At 43.6% G+C, this 17,852-nt stretch overlaps 1 protein-coding gene across 2 annotated transcripts in view; it reads right to left on the reverse strand.

Moving 5' to 3' along the window:
• Window positions 1-17,852, reverse strand: part of CNMD (chondromodulin) — a 367,474-nt gene that overhangs the window by 13,681 nt on the left and 335,941 nt on the right. For both annotated transcript variants that reach the window (XM_063952893.1, XM_063952892.1), the window contains exons 5-6: window positions 1,596-1,749; window positions 420-610 (exon numbers count right to left, since the gene is read on the reverse strand). In XM_063952893.1, the coding sequence (XP_063808963.1) occupies window positions 420-610; window positions 1,596-1,749 (345 nt within the window). The remainder of the gene's footprint in view (window positions 1-419; window positions 611-1,595; window positions 1,750-17,852) is intronic.

Consider the following 17,852-nt stretch of genomic DNA (forward strand, 5'->3'; position numbering starts at 1 on the left):
GGTATGTGGAATCACTATTGTGTCACCAGGTGTTGTTGGGCATTGATTGTAAGTAATGTACTGTAAAGGTGTGTACACACGGCGAGATAAATCTGTAAGATTTTGACTATATAATCAAAATCTTAAGGAAAGTTAGTGCACATCTCAAGGTGTTAGGCAGCTTGCAAGGCTTGATAGACCGTGCAGGCAAGTCAATCTCGACTTGCTAGTGTACTATCTAGTACAAAGTATAGTCAAAATCGTACATAGTCAAAATCTGTGCTATCTGTGCTCTGAGGGAGTTCAAGAGAAATCGCATAGTCAACATCGGCCATAGCAAGGATCTCACCGTGTGTACACACCTTAAGTTGTACAGTGCTGAGAACCTGTTATCTACAGAAAACAAGTAAGCACTAGCTGTACACGAAGAGTTTACTTACATGATATGGATTCTCTGGGTTGAATGGTGTCTCTCTCTCAGAAGATGGTTGGGTTTCATTTACTTTTTTAGCGCGCCTGTTTCCTTGGCGTCTAGTGTTTACTTCTTCTGCCGCAGCTTCAAACTGGTCCAGGTTTAAGTTTTGAGTTTGTCTAACTTTTCTTCCGACATCCCTTTTACCTCTTTGACTTTCTAGACACATGTAAGACATAAGTGGCATTTCTAATGAAACACATAATAGCATTCAGATTGTGTAAGATACTGGTCATAAATTGCTGTATACTATATGTGGGATTAAAAAATATATATATACAATTCCAATCAACACAATTGATGTCACTTAGGGCAAGTGTTATAGTGTATGTGGTGAAAAGATGACTGTGATCTGACAGTGATGCACTCATTGACTGACCTTGCAAACCAGGGCTCATATGTGTCTGTTCTGATGTGTGATAAACAGACGTGTAACCAAGATGGACATAAATCCCATCACATTGAAGGGGGGGGGGGGTTATTCAGAGCTGTTAGCAAACCAAAAAAGTTAGCAGTTGGGCAAAACCATGTTCTACTGCAGGTGTGGCAGATGTAACGTGTGCAGAGAGAATTAGATTTGGGTGGGTTATTTTGTTTCTGTGCAGGGTAAATACTGGCTGCTTTATTTTTACATTGCAATTTAGATTTCAGCTTGAACACACCACACCCAAATCTAACTCTCTCTGCGCATGTTATATCTGCCCTTCCTGCAGTGGAACATGGTTTTGCCAAATTGCTAACTTTTTAGAAATTGGGCAGTCTGACTGTAGATGCACCTATTGTACTAGTAATAAATCACAATCAGATGAGCTTAATAATTATTATTAAACTAACTAAAAACATTAAAACGTTAACTTTTATAATCAGAATTTGCAGAGCAGCTGGAAGAATAGTAACTTTAGTCTATTTTCTGGATTTAGCAATAGAAGCTGTAGACCTCTGGAGAGAATATGTATTAAATATATATAGATGAAAAAAAAATCCCCAGTGGTAATTTATTTTTATCTCCAAACCAGAAGTCGGTGTGAAGAGCTAATGAAAAAAACTGAAGGGGGCACAGTTATTTAGAATTTTAAAATAGCCAGCACTTTAGACACCTGCAGAGCTGTGTATACACTTAGCAGTCTGTATATAGAAAATGCACCTTTGGGATATGTTGGTCGGAGCCAGAAGATGGGAAGATCTGCACACAGTTCCAGGATCTTTGAGCTCAGGAAGCTGTTATCCTTTACGGGCTGTTCTGCAGCCACCCAGATAAGAGAGTTCTCGTCAAACTTAGCCGGCATGATCTCATCTTCCTGGCAAGATATAAAAGGCATGCAAACTATAAAACATAACATGCAGCAATATTTACATTACTTTGTTTTTTTTTCTTATTATTAGTGTTTGGTAGAAGTGATTGTGAGCTTAAATTAGTAGTTTGTTTGATGAGGACTCTAATACCTACATTTATCAAAGGCAGCGAATACTTTCATTCCTTATCTCCCACTTATGCAAATGGGAATTAAACTAAAGCATAACATCATTTGTTGAAACTAGGTCTTGGTGTTTTATCTGCAAATTAAAAGTAGTGTAGTTTAAAATGACATATGAGTTAGTAGAATATAGGCCAAATGAGCCTCCATCTAAAGTATAAATCCTTGCTGTTTGACGTTAACATGAGCGTGTTCTAGATTTTATATTTAAATGCTGTGGAACATATATTACACACGCAATTACACTGAACCAGAGGTTACGTACAGATATCCCAGTTGTCTGATTTTGAATATATTTTACTACAGATTTAACATTTACCTTAAAAAATTAACTCCTTCTCTCCAACTCTGTTAAAACTGTATTAAGACTTTACAACATTTTAGTTTTAATTGTGCCAGAGTCTGTGGTCTAATCTATAATCTTCATATTAGCGCCAGTGCTTTGTTTTGGGTCAATCTAGGGCTACATGGGCAATACAATATCTGTGATTAAATCTCAGAAGATTAATCACTTAACGCCTTGCGATTTTATGCAACTGAACTAATAAGCTTAATCACTCAAAGAAAAAAAACACACCTTCCCGTGTTCTCTTTTTCAGTCCGCATTTCTTGCCCAAACCCACTATTAAAATTTTATTGAGAAGATGGTAGGATAACGATCATGAAAGGCAATTACATTTTAAGACTGAATGAGATTTATCACACTACAAAGATTTAAAATCAGTTGTATATTAGCGCACATAGGAAGTGGAATCACATACAAGTGATCTCTATTGTGAGATTAATATCTGAGACAAAATACCTAAAAATAAGAGTGTGAAGATAACACTTCTCTCTTCCCTATCCACTATCTGACAGAAATAATTGTACTTGGAGGGTGAAATTAAATGAGCTATACTCATCTAATAAACGCTACGCTGCAGACTACATTCAAAACAATGTTGTATCTAGTCAAGAACCAACCACCTCTAATTAAAACTAGTGTAAACAAAAGAAGACTACACTTTGCCGGCTGTGCTCGCCCTACTACAATGCTCCCCAGCAGTAAGTGATTGCGTCAGAGGAAGCAGAACTCCTTGCTGATCTCTTGTACTGAGAGCACTACGCTGATGCTGCTCAGCTAGTTCCTCTTGACACAATTTGTACCTACTCCAGTCCACAGGAGTGTGTGGGGAGAATCTGATGAACAGTGATCACTTTCTAGATGGGTATAAGAGGGGTTTACTATGTAATTAATGCTCAGGAGTTAACTTGTGGAGTTCTTCGTTAAGGCTGATGTGTTACCGTGTCATACTTTTTCAGGCATCATACTGAAACCTTTATTTTCGGGCATGGGAGATCTCCGGTGATCCTCACATAACATGTGATCTGCTTCCTGCAGTCTTTCAGCTTTGCTGCTCCACCAGGAGATCTCACAGGAGAAGTCCATGGTGCCAGTGTAGGGGGAGTGGCAATGCAATATGCACAATTCAGTGATTTGCAACCTCGTGCTGCAGGAAGTGGGGCTAAAATGATGACATCACAGCAATGGAGGAGATAGAGGGATTCAGAAAGTGAGTTATTATAGAGCCTGTAATTTGGGAGTCTTCTGGACAGTAAGGGAGAATAGACAAGTATGCCTTGAAGTAAAGAAAACGTTCCCCTTTCTGGTTCCTATAACTATGCCTGCACATGCCCATTATAGCAGGGCCACAAGCTGCAGTCTACTAGATCACTAATACGCTCCCGGTCAGAAGCTGCACACAGGCTCCCTCCTTTATTAATACGCCCATGTCAGGGCTGTCTTAACAACATTGTAGGCCCTGTGCTTAACAATGCACTGGGGACCCTACCCACCCAATCACGGGAACCAATTAAAAATCAGAACATGCCCCTTCTGCAGTCCTGCACTGTCTCTATATGCTTCCATACAGTGACTGGCTGCCAGCACTCTGGTGGGTAGCTCCAGCCATCCACCAATCAGGATGTTGTTGGCATACCGTCAGTTAGGATGCTGGTGGTCAAAAGACTGGTGCCAGAATCCCAACACAGGAATCTTGACAGTCAGCACACTGAACCTAAGTATGGCAGGGAGGGTTAGAATTAGGCTGTGGGGGATAGGGTTAGGTTGCAGGAGGGCAGGGTTAGGGTTAGGCTGCAGGTAGGGTGGGTGAGGGGTAGGGTTAGCATGCTTACTAAAAAGTGTTGGGATTCTGGCAGTCGGGATGCCACTGTCGGTATTCTGACTGCCGACATCCTCACTGTCGAGATCCCACACCCAACCACACCAATCAGTATGCCAACCACAACTCACTGTGTGGCTGCAGGCTGGGAGGTAGGTAGAAAATGCTGCCTCGCCTCTCTGATTATGTGACCACCACCTGGCCCTGCTCAAAGGTTTCAAGGATTCTGGGGCCCTGGGCAGCTGCTCATTGTGCCTATATGTTAAGATGGCCCTGACCTCTGGCTGTGTCATTATCCCACCTGTTTCCACAGACAGAAACCGTCAAAGCATGACTTGTTAGGAAAACTTGCGGGTTGAGATCGAGAACCACTGCTGTAGTATATAAATAAAACATACACATGGAACCCCTAACCTGCCAGCTTTCTCATGTTACCCATGCATGTGCTATTCCAGGGTAGACACTGAGAGGAAATAGTAAAAGCAATTAAAAAAAGAAAAGACTTACATTACATTTTGTACGCACAACTGTGTAATTAAAAGTAAATGGATCATAAAATGTACAAACATATTTTTAGAGGAATTCAAGAAAATATGTAAATGAGTCCGGTGGGTTACTCCTGGTTTTGATTTCAGAAATGTTTAGCAAAACATATCAATCCCAAGTCCTAAAAGGCTATATTTTATACAGTATTGTTCTGTAGTTGCCTAGAGGAGTATAAGAGAGTAAGACAGTGCAGTCTTTGTTGTATATTATTTGTATACTAGCAGTCACTGAGGAGTTCTCTATATACTGTAGAAGCATGAGCATATAGCATAATCAAGGAAATCCAATGTGACTTCTAATATCCATAATGATTTACATTAGAGGATGCATTACTCTTTATAATACACTTATTCCTATAATGAACACTGAAGAGCAGGGCTGTAAGTAGGTGTGTGTGGAGGGGGCACCACACATAGCCCTGCAGGGTAGGGGGCGCTGTTGATGGCTCTTGTCAATTATCTATTTTAATTACTTTCACTTGTAGCTTCCCCCCTTTTTGACGACCAGCATCTCCTGACCACCCCTGTCCCCTACCCTGACCCCTTCTGTCGCTAATACCTATACAATTTCTTTGTTATTCAGTCACACTGTCCTTTATTACATTTCTAGATGCTGACATATCAGAGATTCAAACCCATTGCCTGTAGCAGTGCAGTCAGACAATCTATTCATTGAGCTATCTGCCCTTACATAGAAATGTAGATAATTCTAAGATATAGAATTCTATCTAATTGAAGCTTACCTTGTAATTTGTGAAAAAATGATCTGCATTGCGGCTGAGCAGATCTATGTAGTGTGCGGCTGCAAGAGATTGGATGTGTTGCTGTGGGTCTGGGACTCCAGGTCGACAACAAAAAGGTTGACACACCTTAGGTTGACGCCAATTGGTCTACACACCTTAGGTCGACATGGACTAAAGGTCGACAGGAACAAGGTCGACATGGAAAAAGGTCTACATGAGTTTTTTATGTTTTTTTGGGTGTCGTTTTCTTCGTAGAGTGACCGGGAACCCCAATTAGTGCACCGCGTCCCCTCGCATGGCTCGCTTCGCTCGCCATGTTTCGGGCATGGTGCCTTCGCTCCGCTGCCGCTTCGCTCGGCACAGATTACCGTTCCAATCGTAGTCCACGTGGATCGTTAAGTATGAAAAGGTTCCAAAAAAGAAAAAAATCGTGAAAAACTCATGTCGACCTTTTTCCATGTTGACCTTGTTCCTGTCGACCTTCTGTCCATGTCGACCTTTTGTCCATATCGACCTAAGGTGTGTCGACCAACTGGCGTCGACCTAAGGTGTGCCGACCTTTTTGTTGTCGACCTGGAGTCCAGATACCGTTGCTGTACACTATATAGATCTGCTCAATTGCAATGCTGATTATATTTTTACAAAGTACAAGTAGCTTCATATAGTTTTCACAGTTTTTATGCAGGATCAAATAGCTCAATGAGTAGGATGTTTGATTAGAATTCAACAGGTTATAGGTTTGAATCCTGGGTATAGCAGTATATTGAAATATGTTATGTAATTAAAGGAATTGTAACTGAATAACAGCGACCTCTCAAGTTGAGTGCATTAATCTGGTATAAAGAGGATTTGTGCCCAAGTCCATTTTCTTGCAGTGGTCTATAAATGTGTGTGTGTGTATATATATATATATATATATATATATATATATATAATCTCAAAATGTGGGAAGGGGCATTATAGCATGGGCTTTCTCTGGGATCAGTCTTGTCATGCCTCTTCCCCACATGGCATGCGCCTTATGTCCTTGTTTAAAAAAAAAAAAAAAAAAAGGGGGGGGGGGGGCGCCAATTCTCTCTCTGGCACAGGGCACCAAAAGGTCTAGTTACGGCTCTGCTGAATAGAGATAATCAGAAATCACTGTTAACACAGATATCATGTTGCCTTGTGTAAGTCGTGTATTATATATGCAACAAAATATTTGAAGGTATTAAACTAAAGACTATAAATGTTAAGGAAGTATGGGTAGTAAAATCAATCACGTTATAGGAGTGATCCCGCAAATCTGTAAAACAAGGGAAAGCTTATTTTGGGCCAGACATGGGGGGTAATTCAGACCTGATCGCTAGGGTGCGTTTTTTGCATCCCTGGGATCAGGTAGTCGCCGCCTACAGGGGGAGGGGGAATTCGCTGTGCAGGTGTGCGATCACATGTGCAGGAGAGCTGTACAAACAGAAGTTTGTGCAGTCTCTGCACAGCCCAGGACTTAAGGTGGGTACACAGTAACAGATATATCTGCAGATCAATTGATCTGCAGATATATCTATGGACGGATCGAGCAGTGTGTTCAGCATACACACTGCTCGATCCGTCGGGGACTGACGTCATGAACTGGGCAGGCGTGTACACACGCCCGCCCAGTTCACCTGTCAATCACCGCCGGCCGCCGCAGCATGTGTACGGGCGGTCGGCCGACCGCCCCGTACACACACAGCGACGCGCCAATATATCGGTAGATATATTGGCCGTCGGCTGTGCTGCGCGGCCGACGCGATACGTCTGTGAACGACGGAGTTCACAGACGTATCGGCCGTACACACTGGCCGACGGTCCCGCGATATATCGGCCGTTCAGGAGAACGGCCGATATATCGACCAGTGTGTACGGGCCTTAACTCAGCCGCTGCAATGATCGGGGCCGGAGGTGACGTCATGAATTCTCCCACAAAACGCTGGGTCCCGCCTGCGTTTTTCCGGACACTCCCTAGAAACGGTCAGTTGCCACCCACAAACACCCTCTTCCTGTCAATCTTCTTGCGATCGCCGGTGCATTCAGATTTTTCGCACCATCATGTCGCTGCCCTGCAATCCCCGTCGCTGCGGTCCATTACCCCTGCGCATTGCGGTGCATACGCATGCGTAGTTCAGACCTGATCGCCCGCTGTGCGAAAACACACAGCAGCGATCAGGTCTGAATTACCCCCATGGTCAATAAACATTTGTATTATACGGTTTGGATGTCAGGGTTTGGATATCTGTTCAGCATCAGGAAGATCTCAGGACACTGATTAACCACTGATGACTCTCCCTGGTTCTCACATAATGGCAAAACGACCAGTCTATAAAAGGCAGAATACACTTCATTTGCTGTACCACAGAGGCATCTGGGCAGAGACAAACACATAGCAACAGCCACAGTCTATTCAATTCATTCATAAGATAATATAATATGATGACTTGCTGCTATTCAGAATAATACAATCACGGAATGCTGCTAGTAGCATAAAGAGAATATGACCTTCAAAATAAATAAATAAACAACTTCCACTGCGCTATAAAAAAGAACATTACTGTATGACTGACAACATTACCTAGTATTACATTTCCCCCACATTATCATCATCATGTCTTTATGCTATCTTTATAAACGATGCATTTATACAGCCAATAACAATTATCATAAACATGACTGTATATCACTGCACAGAGAGTTCTCTTTCCGAGGACACATTATTACAGATTTCCTGCTTCAGACTTGCTGATCGTCAAATGATGTGAAACTTACACTTACACCAGGGACAAAACGGATATATTAAACGGCTGTGTGTTTTTTATAGTAATACACAGTGACAGCGAGACTGGATATTAGGACTCATTATTCAGGGGACTGCAGGAATGCATGCACTATTCAATTGCAAAAAGAGTTTCTATATTATCATTGGACAGGACAAGCATTACACGATGGTGGCTAAACTGCGCTACTCTCTATTAATAATGTAGCATCACTGTAGTAATTACTGCCCATTGCTGTAATAATGACACTGGGTAACACAGAACTGAAGGTGGGGGCATCCTGTCTTTGTTGCACACACTGATCTGCCTTTCCTCTCCAGATGAATAACCTTATACTGCAGCTAGTGGAACAGTTCATGATTCATATTCCTCTGCTTTATGGCACCATTTGAAATTAGCCGATGTTGATTTTCTGAAATATATATTGACCGCAAAATATATATTATACAGATAAAATCCATTGGACAGGCCAGCTGATACGGCATACTAGAGGGGTTAGAATCATATTTAATATTTATATATTGTTGTCAATTTATTTTGAAAGGAAATACGTTTTGGCCGGGCGACTTGAACATGTCTAATGCTTAATAGTCCTAATTTTGTTTTTTTGTTATTATAAAAAGTTTATAAAGAGACCGTAAAGAACAAAAGAAGGTGTTCTCGAGTAAACCTGTCAACCGCACACAAAGTGGAGACTGGCCTGTTGTGGTCTGAACTAATGTTTAGCCTACAGTAGCGGATCTTGCCACGGGTAAGCAGGACTTTCGCCCGGGGCGCCGCCTTTCGGAGGGCGCAGGGCGCCATCCAGAGGGCGCCGCACCAGGGCAAGATCCGCTGCTGCTGTGCCCCCCCGCTGCCCGTTGCCCCCCGCTGCCGCTGTGAAGAGAAACTAGACGCGTACGCGTCTAGTTTCCCTTCGTGGAGAGGTCCTTTACTGTGCGGTGCCCGATGACGTTATCGCGCACCGCACAGCAAAGGTTCTCTCCACGAAGGGAACTAGACGCAACGCGTCTAGTTTCCCTTCGTGGAGAGGACCTTTGCTGTGCGCGATGACACATCATTTCAGTCTGTACAGGGGGCGTAAATAACCACGCCCCCTGTACGTAGCCACGCCCCCTATTGACGCCCGGGGCGCACAGCGCCCAAGAACCGGCCCTGTTAGCCTATTAGGGGGCTAATCAGGTTTGTTAGCAAAACAAAAAAGCAACTGGGCAAAATCATGCTGCACTACAGGTGGGGGCAGATGTAACGTGTGCAGAGAGATTTAGATTTGGGTGGGTTATATTGTTTCTGTGCAGGGTAAATACTGGCTGCTTTAGTTTGACGCTGCAATTTAGATTTCTGCTTGAACATACCCCACCCAAATCTAAATCTCTCTGCACATGTTACATCTGCCCCAGTGCACCTGCAGTGCAACATTAGTGTGCTTTTTTGGGTTTGCTAACAAGCCTAAATAAGGTCCTTAGGGGCAGATGTATTAACCTGGAGAAGGCATAAGGAAGTGATAAAGGCACCAGCCAATCAGATCCTAACTGTTAATTTGCATATTGGATCTGATTGGCTGGTGTGTTTATCACCTTGCACATATCACTAGTTTATCACTTCCTTATGCCTTCTCCAGGTTAATACATCTGCCCCCTAGTTCACTAATAACTCCTCACATCACTATTTTGTCTTCTTAAAGCGATGAAAGCGATTAAAGTGGAGGCTGCCATATTTTGTGTTGTTCCAAGCACACTTCACTGATATCATAATTTCATAGTTAAATCATAGGCTGAATATTGGTTAAACTGACAAAATAACAGCCTTAACTTTATACAGATGACTGGTCCACTTCTAAAGAAATAATATCTGCTACTAAATCTTTTCAAATAATTGTGTTTTTCTTTAAAAGTTAATGTGATACATTTTATGAATGTTCATAGCAGTGTCAATTATTTTAAATATATATCTCCTCTAGCATGCATCAACTATAAAAAGCAATCTAGTCCAAAAATGCTTGCAAAGGTTCCGAGTCATAATTATGATTGAGAATATCACCTGGTAATTGGTTTTGATCTGAACAGAGGACAATATAACCATGACACGTGTCTGGGATATGAATGATGCACGAGGCATACTGTATATATCTTGTAGGGATAAAAAATAAAGGTAATAAACAGAATGATGTGGGTACTAACATGCCTAATCCTGTCTGAATTTACTGACTGCAGTTGCCTCTGCAGAAACATTTGTGAGATAATATACCCTGCAAAGAAGAATTGGTATGACCTAAAGGCAGCAATTTATATGATATATTACGCAGGTACATCAAGTGCATATGAATATCCTTGAAAGATCAGTGGTCTGTCTAGATATAATTGACTGATTGTGCAGTACAGTGTAGTAGTAGGGCTCCTGACTATAAAGTATAGCTATTTGTGAATTCACCTGGCTCAGTGAGTAAGATGCACATGTGCTACAGAAAACAATATCTGTGTAAGCTTTTCATCGGGGGTTCGGATCAAGAGGAATCATCTGCAGTAGCCGAAATATAGAATTTCTAAATTCAGAATACTCCTTAATGAACATAATTGCTTTTGATGTAGGGAAGACTGAAATATGTCTCCATCAGGCCCTGGTTTTTAGAAGAAGCATTCACTGATTGCATGATGAGATCTACTCTTTGTTTCAATTAATAATGTTTAAAAAATTGACTTCTGTAAATGTATGCTGTATGTGGATGAGGGAAGTTGCATTATTGCCATCTGCTTGTTATACACAAAGTGTTTGATATATAGGAAGTTCTTCTGCAGCCATTTTTCAGCATGGCTTGCAGCTAGTAAAGTTATACTTCTGCAGTTCTACAGAATCATAAAGTAATTTGCACACAGACCACTTTACAATTTCTTCTCTTGACAACAACAACAAAAAATCAATTAATGATCCATCACTAGAAAGGTCTATTCACACAGAAAAGTGTTGTGGTCTCTGTCACCCAACTGTGGGGGTCATTCCGAGTTGATGGCTCGCTAGCAGTTTTTAGCAGCCATGCAAACGCATTGCCGCCGCCCACCGGGGAGTGTATTTTCGCTTTGCAGAAGTGCGAACGCTTGTGCAGCAGAGCGCCTGCAAAATCTTTTTGTGCAAAACAAGACCAGCCCTGTAGTTACTCTTCATGTGCTTTGATTCTAACGATGGTGGGACGGCTTTTGACGTCACACACCCGCCTAGTGTTCGCCCAGCCACGCCTGCGTTTTCCCCGACATGCCTGCGTTTTTCTAAGCACTCCCTAAAACCGGTCTGTTGACACCCAGAAACGCCCACTTCATGTCAATCTTCCTGCGTTGTGCCGTGCGACTGAAAGCTTCGCTAGAACCTGTGCAAAACTACAAAGGACTTTGTACCCGTACGTCATGCGTGTGGATTGTGGTGCATACGCATGCTCAGAAATGCAGATTTTTAGCCTGATCACTGCGCTGCGAACGGCAACTAGCAATCAACTCGGAATGACCCCCGTGTTCAAACAATTAATTGTTCTTAAAAATAGGGAAAAATATCTTGTCTGTCAAAGCACCTGCAGCAATAGTGTGGTCCGAGTTTCATCATGAAGATGATACCTTAACCAGTCTTTCATTTAATGCTAATGATAAAAGACCATAAAACATTACTGAAGATAATAATTTCACTTCTATCCAAAATGAGACAGAGGACACAGATGCTTCAGTCTCTCAGGTCATCACTGTGATACTGTAGCAGCTTTGGATCGATAACTGCTGTGAAACTCTGTCTTGGAGAAAACATGTCATCACAAACTCTGCCAGGGCGAAAGAGAGTATATAGAAAATTACTGTTGGCTATCACCATGGACTCATCAGTGGAGTTATCAAAGATATCAGAATGATAATGATGATTATCATTATAGGGATATGGGAGACAGCTGGATATAAATGTATCATGAAGAGAGGAGGGAAGTCTTTAAAGGTTGTAGTGTATTTTTGTGTATATTAATCATTATCCATGAAATAGTTTTATTGTGATGTAAAAACAAACAGTTGTATATTCATTAGTGATGAGCGGGTTCGGTTCCTCGGAATCCGAACCCCCCCGAACTTCAGCCTTTTTACACGGATCCGAGGCAGACTCGGATCTTCCCGCCTTGCTCGGCTAACCCGAGCGCGCCCGAACGTCATCATCCCGCTGTCGGATTCTCGCGAGGCTCGGATTCTATCGCGAGACTCGGATTCTATATAAGGAGCCGCGCGTCGCCGCCATTTTCACACGTGCATTGAGATTCATAGGGAGAGGACGTGGCTGACGTCCTCTCCATTTAGATTAGAAGAGAGAGAGTGAGAGTGAGACACTTGATTTACTGGAGCTTAGGAGTACTCAGAGAGTACAGAGTTTACTAGTGACTGACCAGTGACCACCAGTGCAGTTTTATTATATTATTATTTAATATAATCCGTTCTCTGCCTGAAAAAAAACGATACACAGTGACACAGTAACAGTATACCATATCTGTGCTCAGCCTCAGTGTGCTGCATCATCTATGTATATCTGACTGTGCTGAGTGCTCAGTGCTCACACAGCTTAATTGTGGGGGAGACTGGGGAGCATAGCAGGAGTACATATTATTTAACAGTGCACACTTTTGCTGCCAGAGTGCCACTGCCAGTGTGACTGACCAGTGACCACTGTCTGACCACCAGTATATTGTGATTGTCTGCCTGAAAAAGTTAAACACTCGTCGTGTGGTGTTTTTATTCTATAAACGCATTCTGCTGACAGTGTCCAGCAGGTCCGTCATTAATTATATAATATATACCTGTCCGGCTGCAGTAGTGATATATATATATATTTTTTATATCATTATCATCCAGTCTATATTAGCAGCAGACGCAGTACGGTAGTCCACGGCTGTAGCTACCTCTGTGTCGGCAGTCGCTCGTCCATCCATAATTGTATACCACCTACCTGTGGTGTTTTTTTTTTTTCTATCTTCTTGATACTAGTAGCTTACTTTAGGAGTCTGCAGTGCTGACAGTGTCCAGCAGGTCCGTCATTATAATATATACCTGTCCGGCTGCAGTAGTGATATATATATATTTTTTATATCATTATCATCCAGTCTATACTAGCAGCAGACGCAGTACGGTAGTCCACGGCTGTAGCTACCTCTGTGTCGGCAGTCGCTCGTCCATCCATAATTGTATACCACCTACCTGTGGAGTTTTTTTTTTTCTATCTTCTTGATACTACTAGTAGCTTACTTTAGGAGTCTGCAGTGCTGCTGACAGTGTCCAGCAGGTCCGTCATTATATAATATATACCTGTCCGGCTGCAGTAGTGATATATATATATTTTTTATATCATTATCATCCAGTCTATATTAGCAGCAGACGCAGTACGGTAGTCCACGGCTGTAGCTACCTCTGTGTCGGCAGTCGCTCGTCCATCCATAATTGTATACCACCTACCTGTGGTGTTTTTTTTTTCTATCTTCTTGATACTACTAGTAGCTTACTTTAGGAGTCTGCAGTGCTGCTGACAGTGTCCAGCAGGTCCGTCATTATATAATATATACCTGTCCGGCTGCAGTAGTGATATATATATATTTTTTATATTATTATCATCCAGTCTATATTAGCAGCAGACGCAGTACGGTAGTCCACGGCTGTAGCTACCTCTGTGTCGGCAGTCGCTCGTCCATCCATAATTGTATACCACCTACCCGTTGTGTTTTTTTTTTCTATCTTCTTGATACTAGTAGCTTACTTTAGGAGTCTGCAGTGCTGACAGTGTCCAGCAGGTCCGTCATTATATAATATATACCTGTCCGGCTGCAGTAGTGATATATATATATTTTTTATATCATTATCATCCAGTCTATATAGCAGCAGACGCAGTACGGTAGTCCACGGCTGTAGCTACCTCTGTGTCGGCAGTCGCTCGTCCATCCATAAGTATACTAGTATCCATCCATCTCCATTGTTTACCTGAGGTGCCTTTTAGTTGTGCCTATTAAAATATGGAGAACAAAAATGTTGAGGTTCCAAAAATAGGGAAAGATCAAGATCGACTTCCACCTCGTGCTGAAGCTGCTGCCACTAGTCATGGCCGAGACGATGAAATGCCAGCAACGTCGTCTGCCAAGGCCGATGCCCAATGTCATAGTACAGAGCATGTAAAATCCAAAACACCAAATATCAGTAAAAAAAGGACTAAAAAATCTAAAATAAAATTGTCAGAGGAGAAGCGTAAACTTGCCAATATGCCATTTACCACACGGAGTGGCAAGGAATGGCTGAGGCCCTGGCCTATGTTCATGGCTAGTGGTTCAGCTTCACATGAGGATGGAAGCACTCAGCCTCTCACTAGAAAAATGAAAAGACTCAAGCTGGCAAAAGCACAGCAAAGAACTGTGCGTTCTTCGAAATCACAAATCCACAAGGAGAGTCCAATTGTGTCGTTTGCGATGCCTGACCTTCCCAACACTGGACGTGAAGAGCATGCGCCTTCCACCATTTGCACGCCCCCTGCAAGTGCTGGAAGGAGCACCCGCAGTCCAGTTCCTGATAGTCAGATTGAAGATGTCAGTGTTGAAGTACACCAGTATGAGGAGGATATGGGTGTTGCTGGCGCTGGGGAGGAAATTGACCAGGAGGATTCTGATGGTGAGGTGGTTTGTTTAAGTCAGGCACCCGGGGAGACACCTGTTGTCCGTGGGAGGAATAGGGCCATTGACATGCCTGGTGAAAATACCAAAAAAATCAGCTCTTCGGTGTGGAAGTATTTCAACAGAAATGCGGACAACATTTGTCAAGCCGTGTGTTGCCTTTGTCAAGCTGTAATAAGTAGGGGTAAGGACGTTAACCACCTCGGAACATCCTCCCTTATACGTCACCTGCAGCGCATTCATCATAAGTCAGTGACAAGTTCAAAAACTTTGGGCGACAGCGGAAGCAGTCCACTGACCAGTAAATCCCTTCCTCTTGTAACCAAGCTCACGCAAACCACCCCACCAACTCCCTCAGTGTCAATTTCCTCCTTCCCCAGGAATGCCAATAGTCCTGCAGGCCATGTCACTGGCAATTCTGACGAGTCCTCTCCTGCCTGGGATTCCTCCGATGCATCCTTGCGTGTAACGCCTACTGCTGCTGGCACTGCTGTTGTTGCTGCTGGGAGTCGATGGTCATCCCAGAGGGGAAGTCGTACTCGTAAGACCACTTTTACTACTTCCACCAAGCAATTGACTGTCCAACAGTCCTTTGCGAGGAAGATGAAATATCACAGCAGTCATCCTGCTGCAAAGCGGATAACTGAGGCCTTGGCATCCTGGGCGGTGAGAAACGTGGTTCCGGTATCCATCATTACTGCAGAGCCAACTAGAGACTTGTTGGAGGTACTGTGTCCCCGGTACCAAATACCATCTAGGTTCCATTTCTCTAGGCAGGCGATACCGAAAATGTACACAGACCTCAGAAAAAGACTCACCAGTGTCCTAAAAAATGCAGTTGTACCCAATGTCCACTTAACCACGGACATGTGGACAAGTGGAGCAGGGCAGGCTCAGGACTATATGACTGTGACAGCCCACTGGGTAGATGTATGGACTCCCGCCGCAAGAACAGCAGCGGCGGCACCAGTAGCAGCATCTCGCAAACGCCAACTCTTTCCTAGGCAGGCTACGCTTTGTATCACCGCTTTCCAGAATACGCACACAGCTAAAAACCTCTTACGGCAACTGAGGAAGATCATCGCAGAATGGCTTACCCCAATTGGACTCTCCTGTGGATTTGTGGCATCGGACAACGCCAGCAATATTGTGTGTGCATTAAATCTGGGCAAATTCCAGCACGTCCCATGTTTTGCACATACCTTGAATTTGGTGGTGCAGAACTATTTAAAAAACGAGAGGGGCGTGCAAGAGATGCTGTCGGTGGCCAGAAGAATTGCGGGACACTTTCGGCGTACAGGCACCACGTACAGAAGACTGGAGCACCACCAAAAACGCCTGAACCTGCCCTGCCATCATCTGAAGCAAGAAGTGGTAACGAGGTGGAATTCAACCCTCTATATGCTTCAGAGGTTGGAGGAGCAGCAAAAGGCCATTCAAGCCTATACAACTGAGCACGATATAGGAGGTGGAATGCACCTGTCTCAAGCGCAGTGGAGAATGATTTCAACGTTGTGCAAGGTTCTGCAACCTTTTGAACTTGCCACACGTGAAGTCAGTTCAGACACTGCTAGCCTGAGTCAGGTCATTCCCTTTATCAGGCTTTTGCAGAAGAAGCTGGAGACATTGAAGGAGGAGCTAACACAGAGCGATTCCGCTAGGCATGTGGGACTTGTGGATGGAGCCCTTAATTCGCTTAACAAGGATTCACGGGTGGTCAATCTGTTGAAATCAGAGCACTACATTTTGGCCACCGTGCTCGATCCTAGATTTAAAACCTACCTTGGATCTCTCTTTCTGGCAGACACAAGTCTGCTGGGGTTCAAAGAACTGCTGGTGACAAAATTGTCAAGTCAAGCGGAACGCGACCTGTCAACATCTCCTCCTTCACATTCTCCCGCAACTGGGGGTGCGAGGAAAAGGCTCAGAATTCCGAGCCCACCCGCTGGCGGTGATGCAGGGCAGTCTGGAGCGACTGCTGATGCTGACATCTGGTCCGGACTGAAGGACCTGACAACGATTACGGACATGTCGTCTACTGTCACTGCATATGATTCTCTCCCCATTGAAAGAATGGTGGAGGATTATATGAGTGACCGCATCCAAGTAGGCTCGTCAGACAGTCCGTACTAATACTGGCAGGAAAAAGAGGCAATTTGGAGGCCCTTGCACAAACTGGCTTTATTCTACCTAAGTTGCCCTCCCACAAGTGTGTACTCCGAAAGAGTGTTTAGTGCCGCCGCTTACCTTGTCAGCAATCGGCGTACGAGGTTACATCCAGAAAATGTGGAGAAGATGATGTTCATTAAAATGAATTATAATCAATTCCTCCGTGGAGACATTCACCAGCAGCAATTGCCTCCACAAAGTACACAGGGTGCTGAGATGGTGGATTCCAGTGGGGACGAATTGATAATCTGTGAGGAGGGGGATGTACACGGTGATATATCGGAGGATGATGATGAGGTGGACATCTTGCCTCTGTAGAGCCAGTTTGTGCAAGGAGAGATTAATTGCTTCTTTTTTGGTGGGGGTCCAAACCAACCCGTCATTTCAGTCACAGTCGTGTGGCAGACCCTGTCACTGAAATGATGGGTTGGTTAAAGTGTGCATGTCCTGTTTATACAACATAAGGGTGGGTGGGAGGGCCCAAGGACAATTCCATCTTGCACCTCTTTTTTCTTTCATTTTTCTTTGCGTCATGTGCTGTTTGGGGGGTGTTTTTTGGAAGGGCCATCCTGCGTGACACTGCAGTGCCACTCCTAGATGGGCCAGGTGTTTGTGTCGGCCACTAGGGTCGCTTAGCTTAGTCACACAGCTACCTCATTGCGGTTTTTTTTTTCTTCTTTGCGTCATGTGCTGTTTGGGGACTAGTTTTTTGAAGGGCCATCCTGCGTGACACTGCAGTGCCACTCCTAGATGGGCCAGGTGTTTGTGTCGGCCACTTGGGTCGCTTATCTTACTCACACAGCTACCTCATTGCGCCTCTTTTTTTTTTTCTTTGCGTCATGTGCTGTTTGGGGAGT

The sequence above is a fragment of the Pseudophryne corroboree genome, chromosome 2 (assembly GCF_028390025.1).
Source record: "Pseudophryne corroboree isolate aPseCor3 chromosome 2, aPseCor3.hap2, whole genome shotgun sequence".
In the NCBI taxonomy this organism is placed as follows: Eukaryota; Metazoa; Chordata; class Amphibia; order Anura; family Myobatrachidae; genus Pseudophryne; species Pseudophryne corroboree.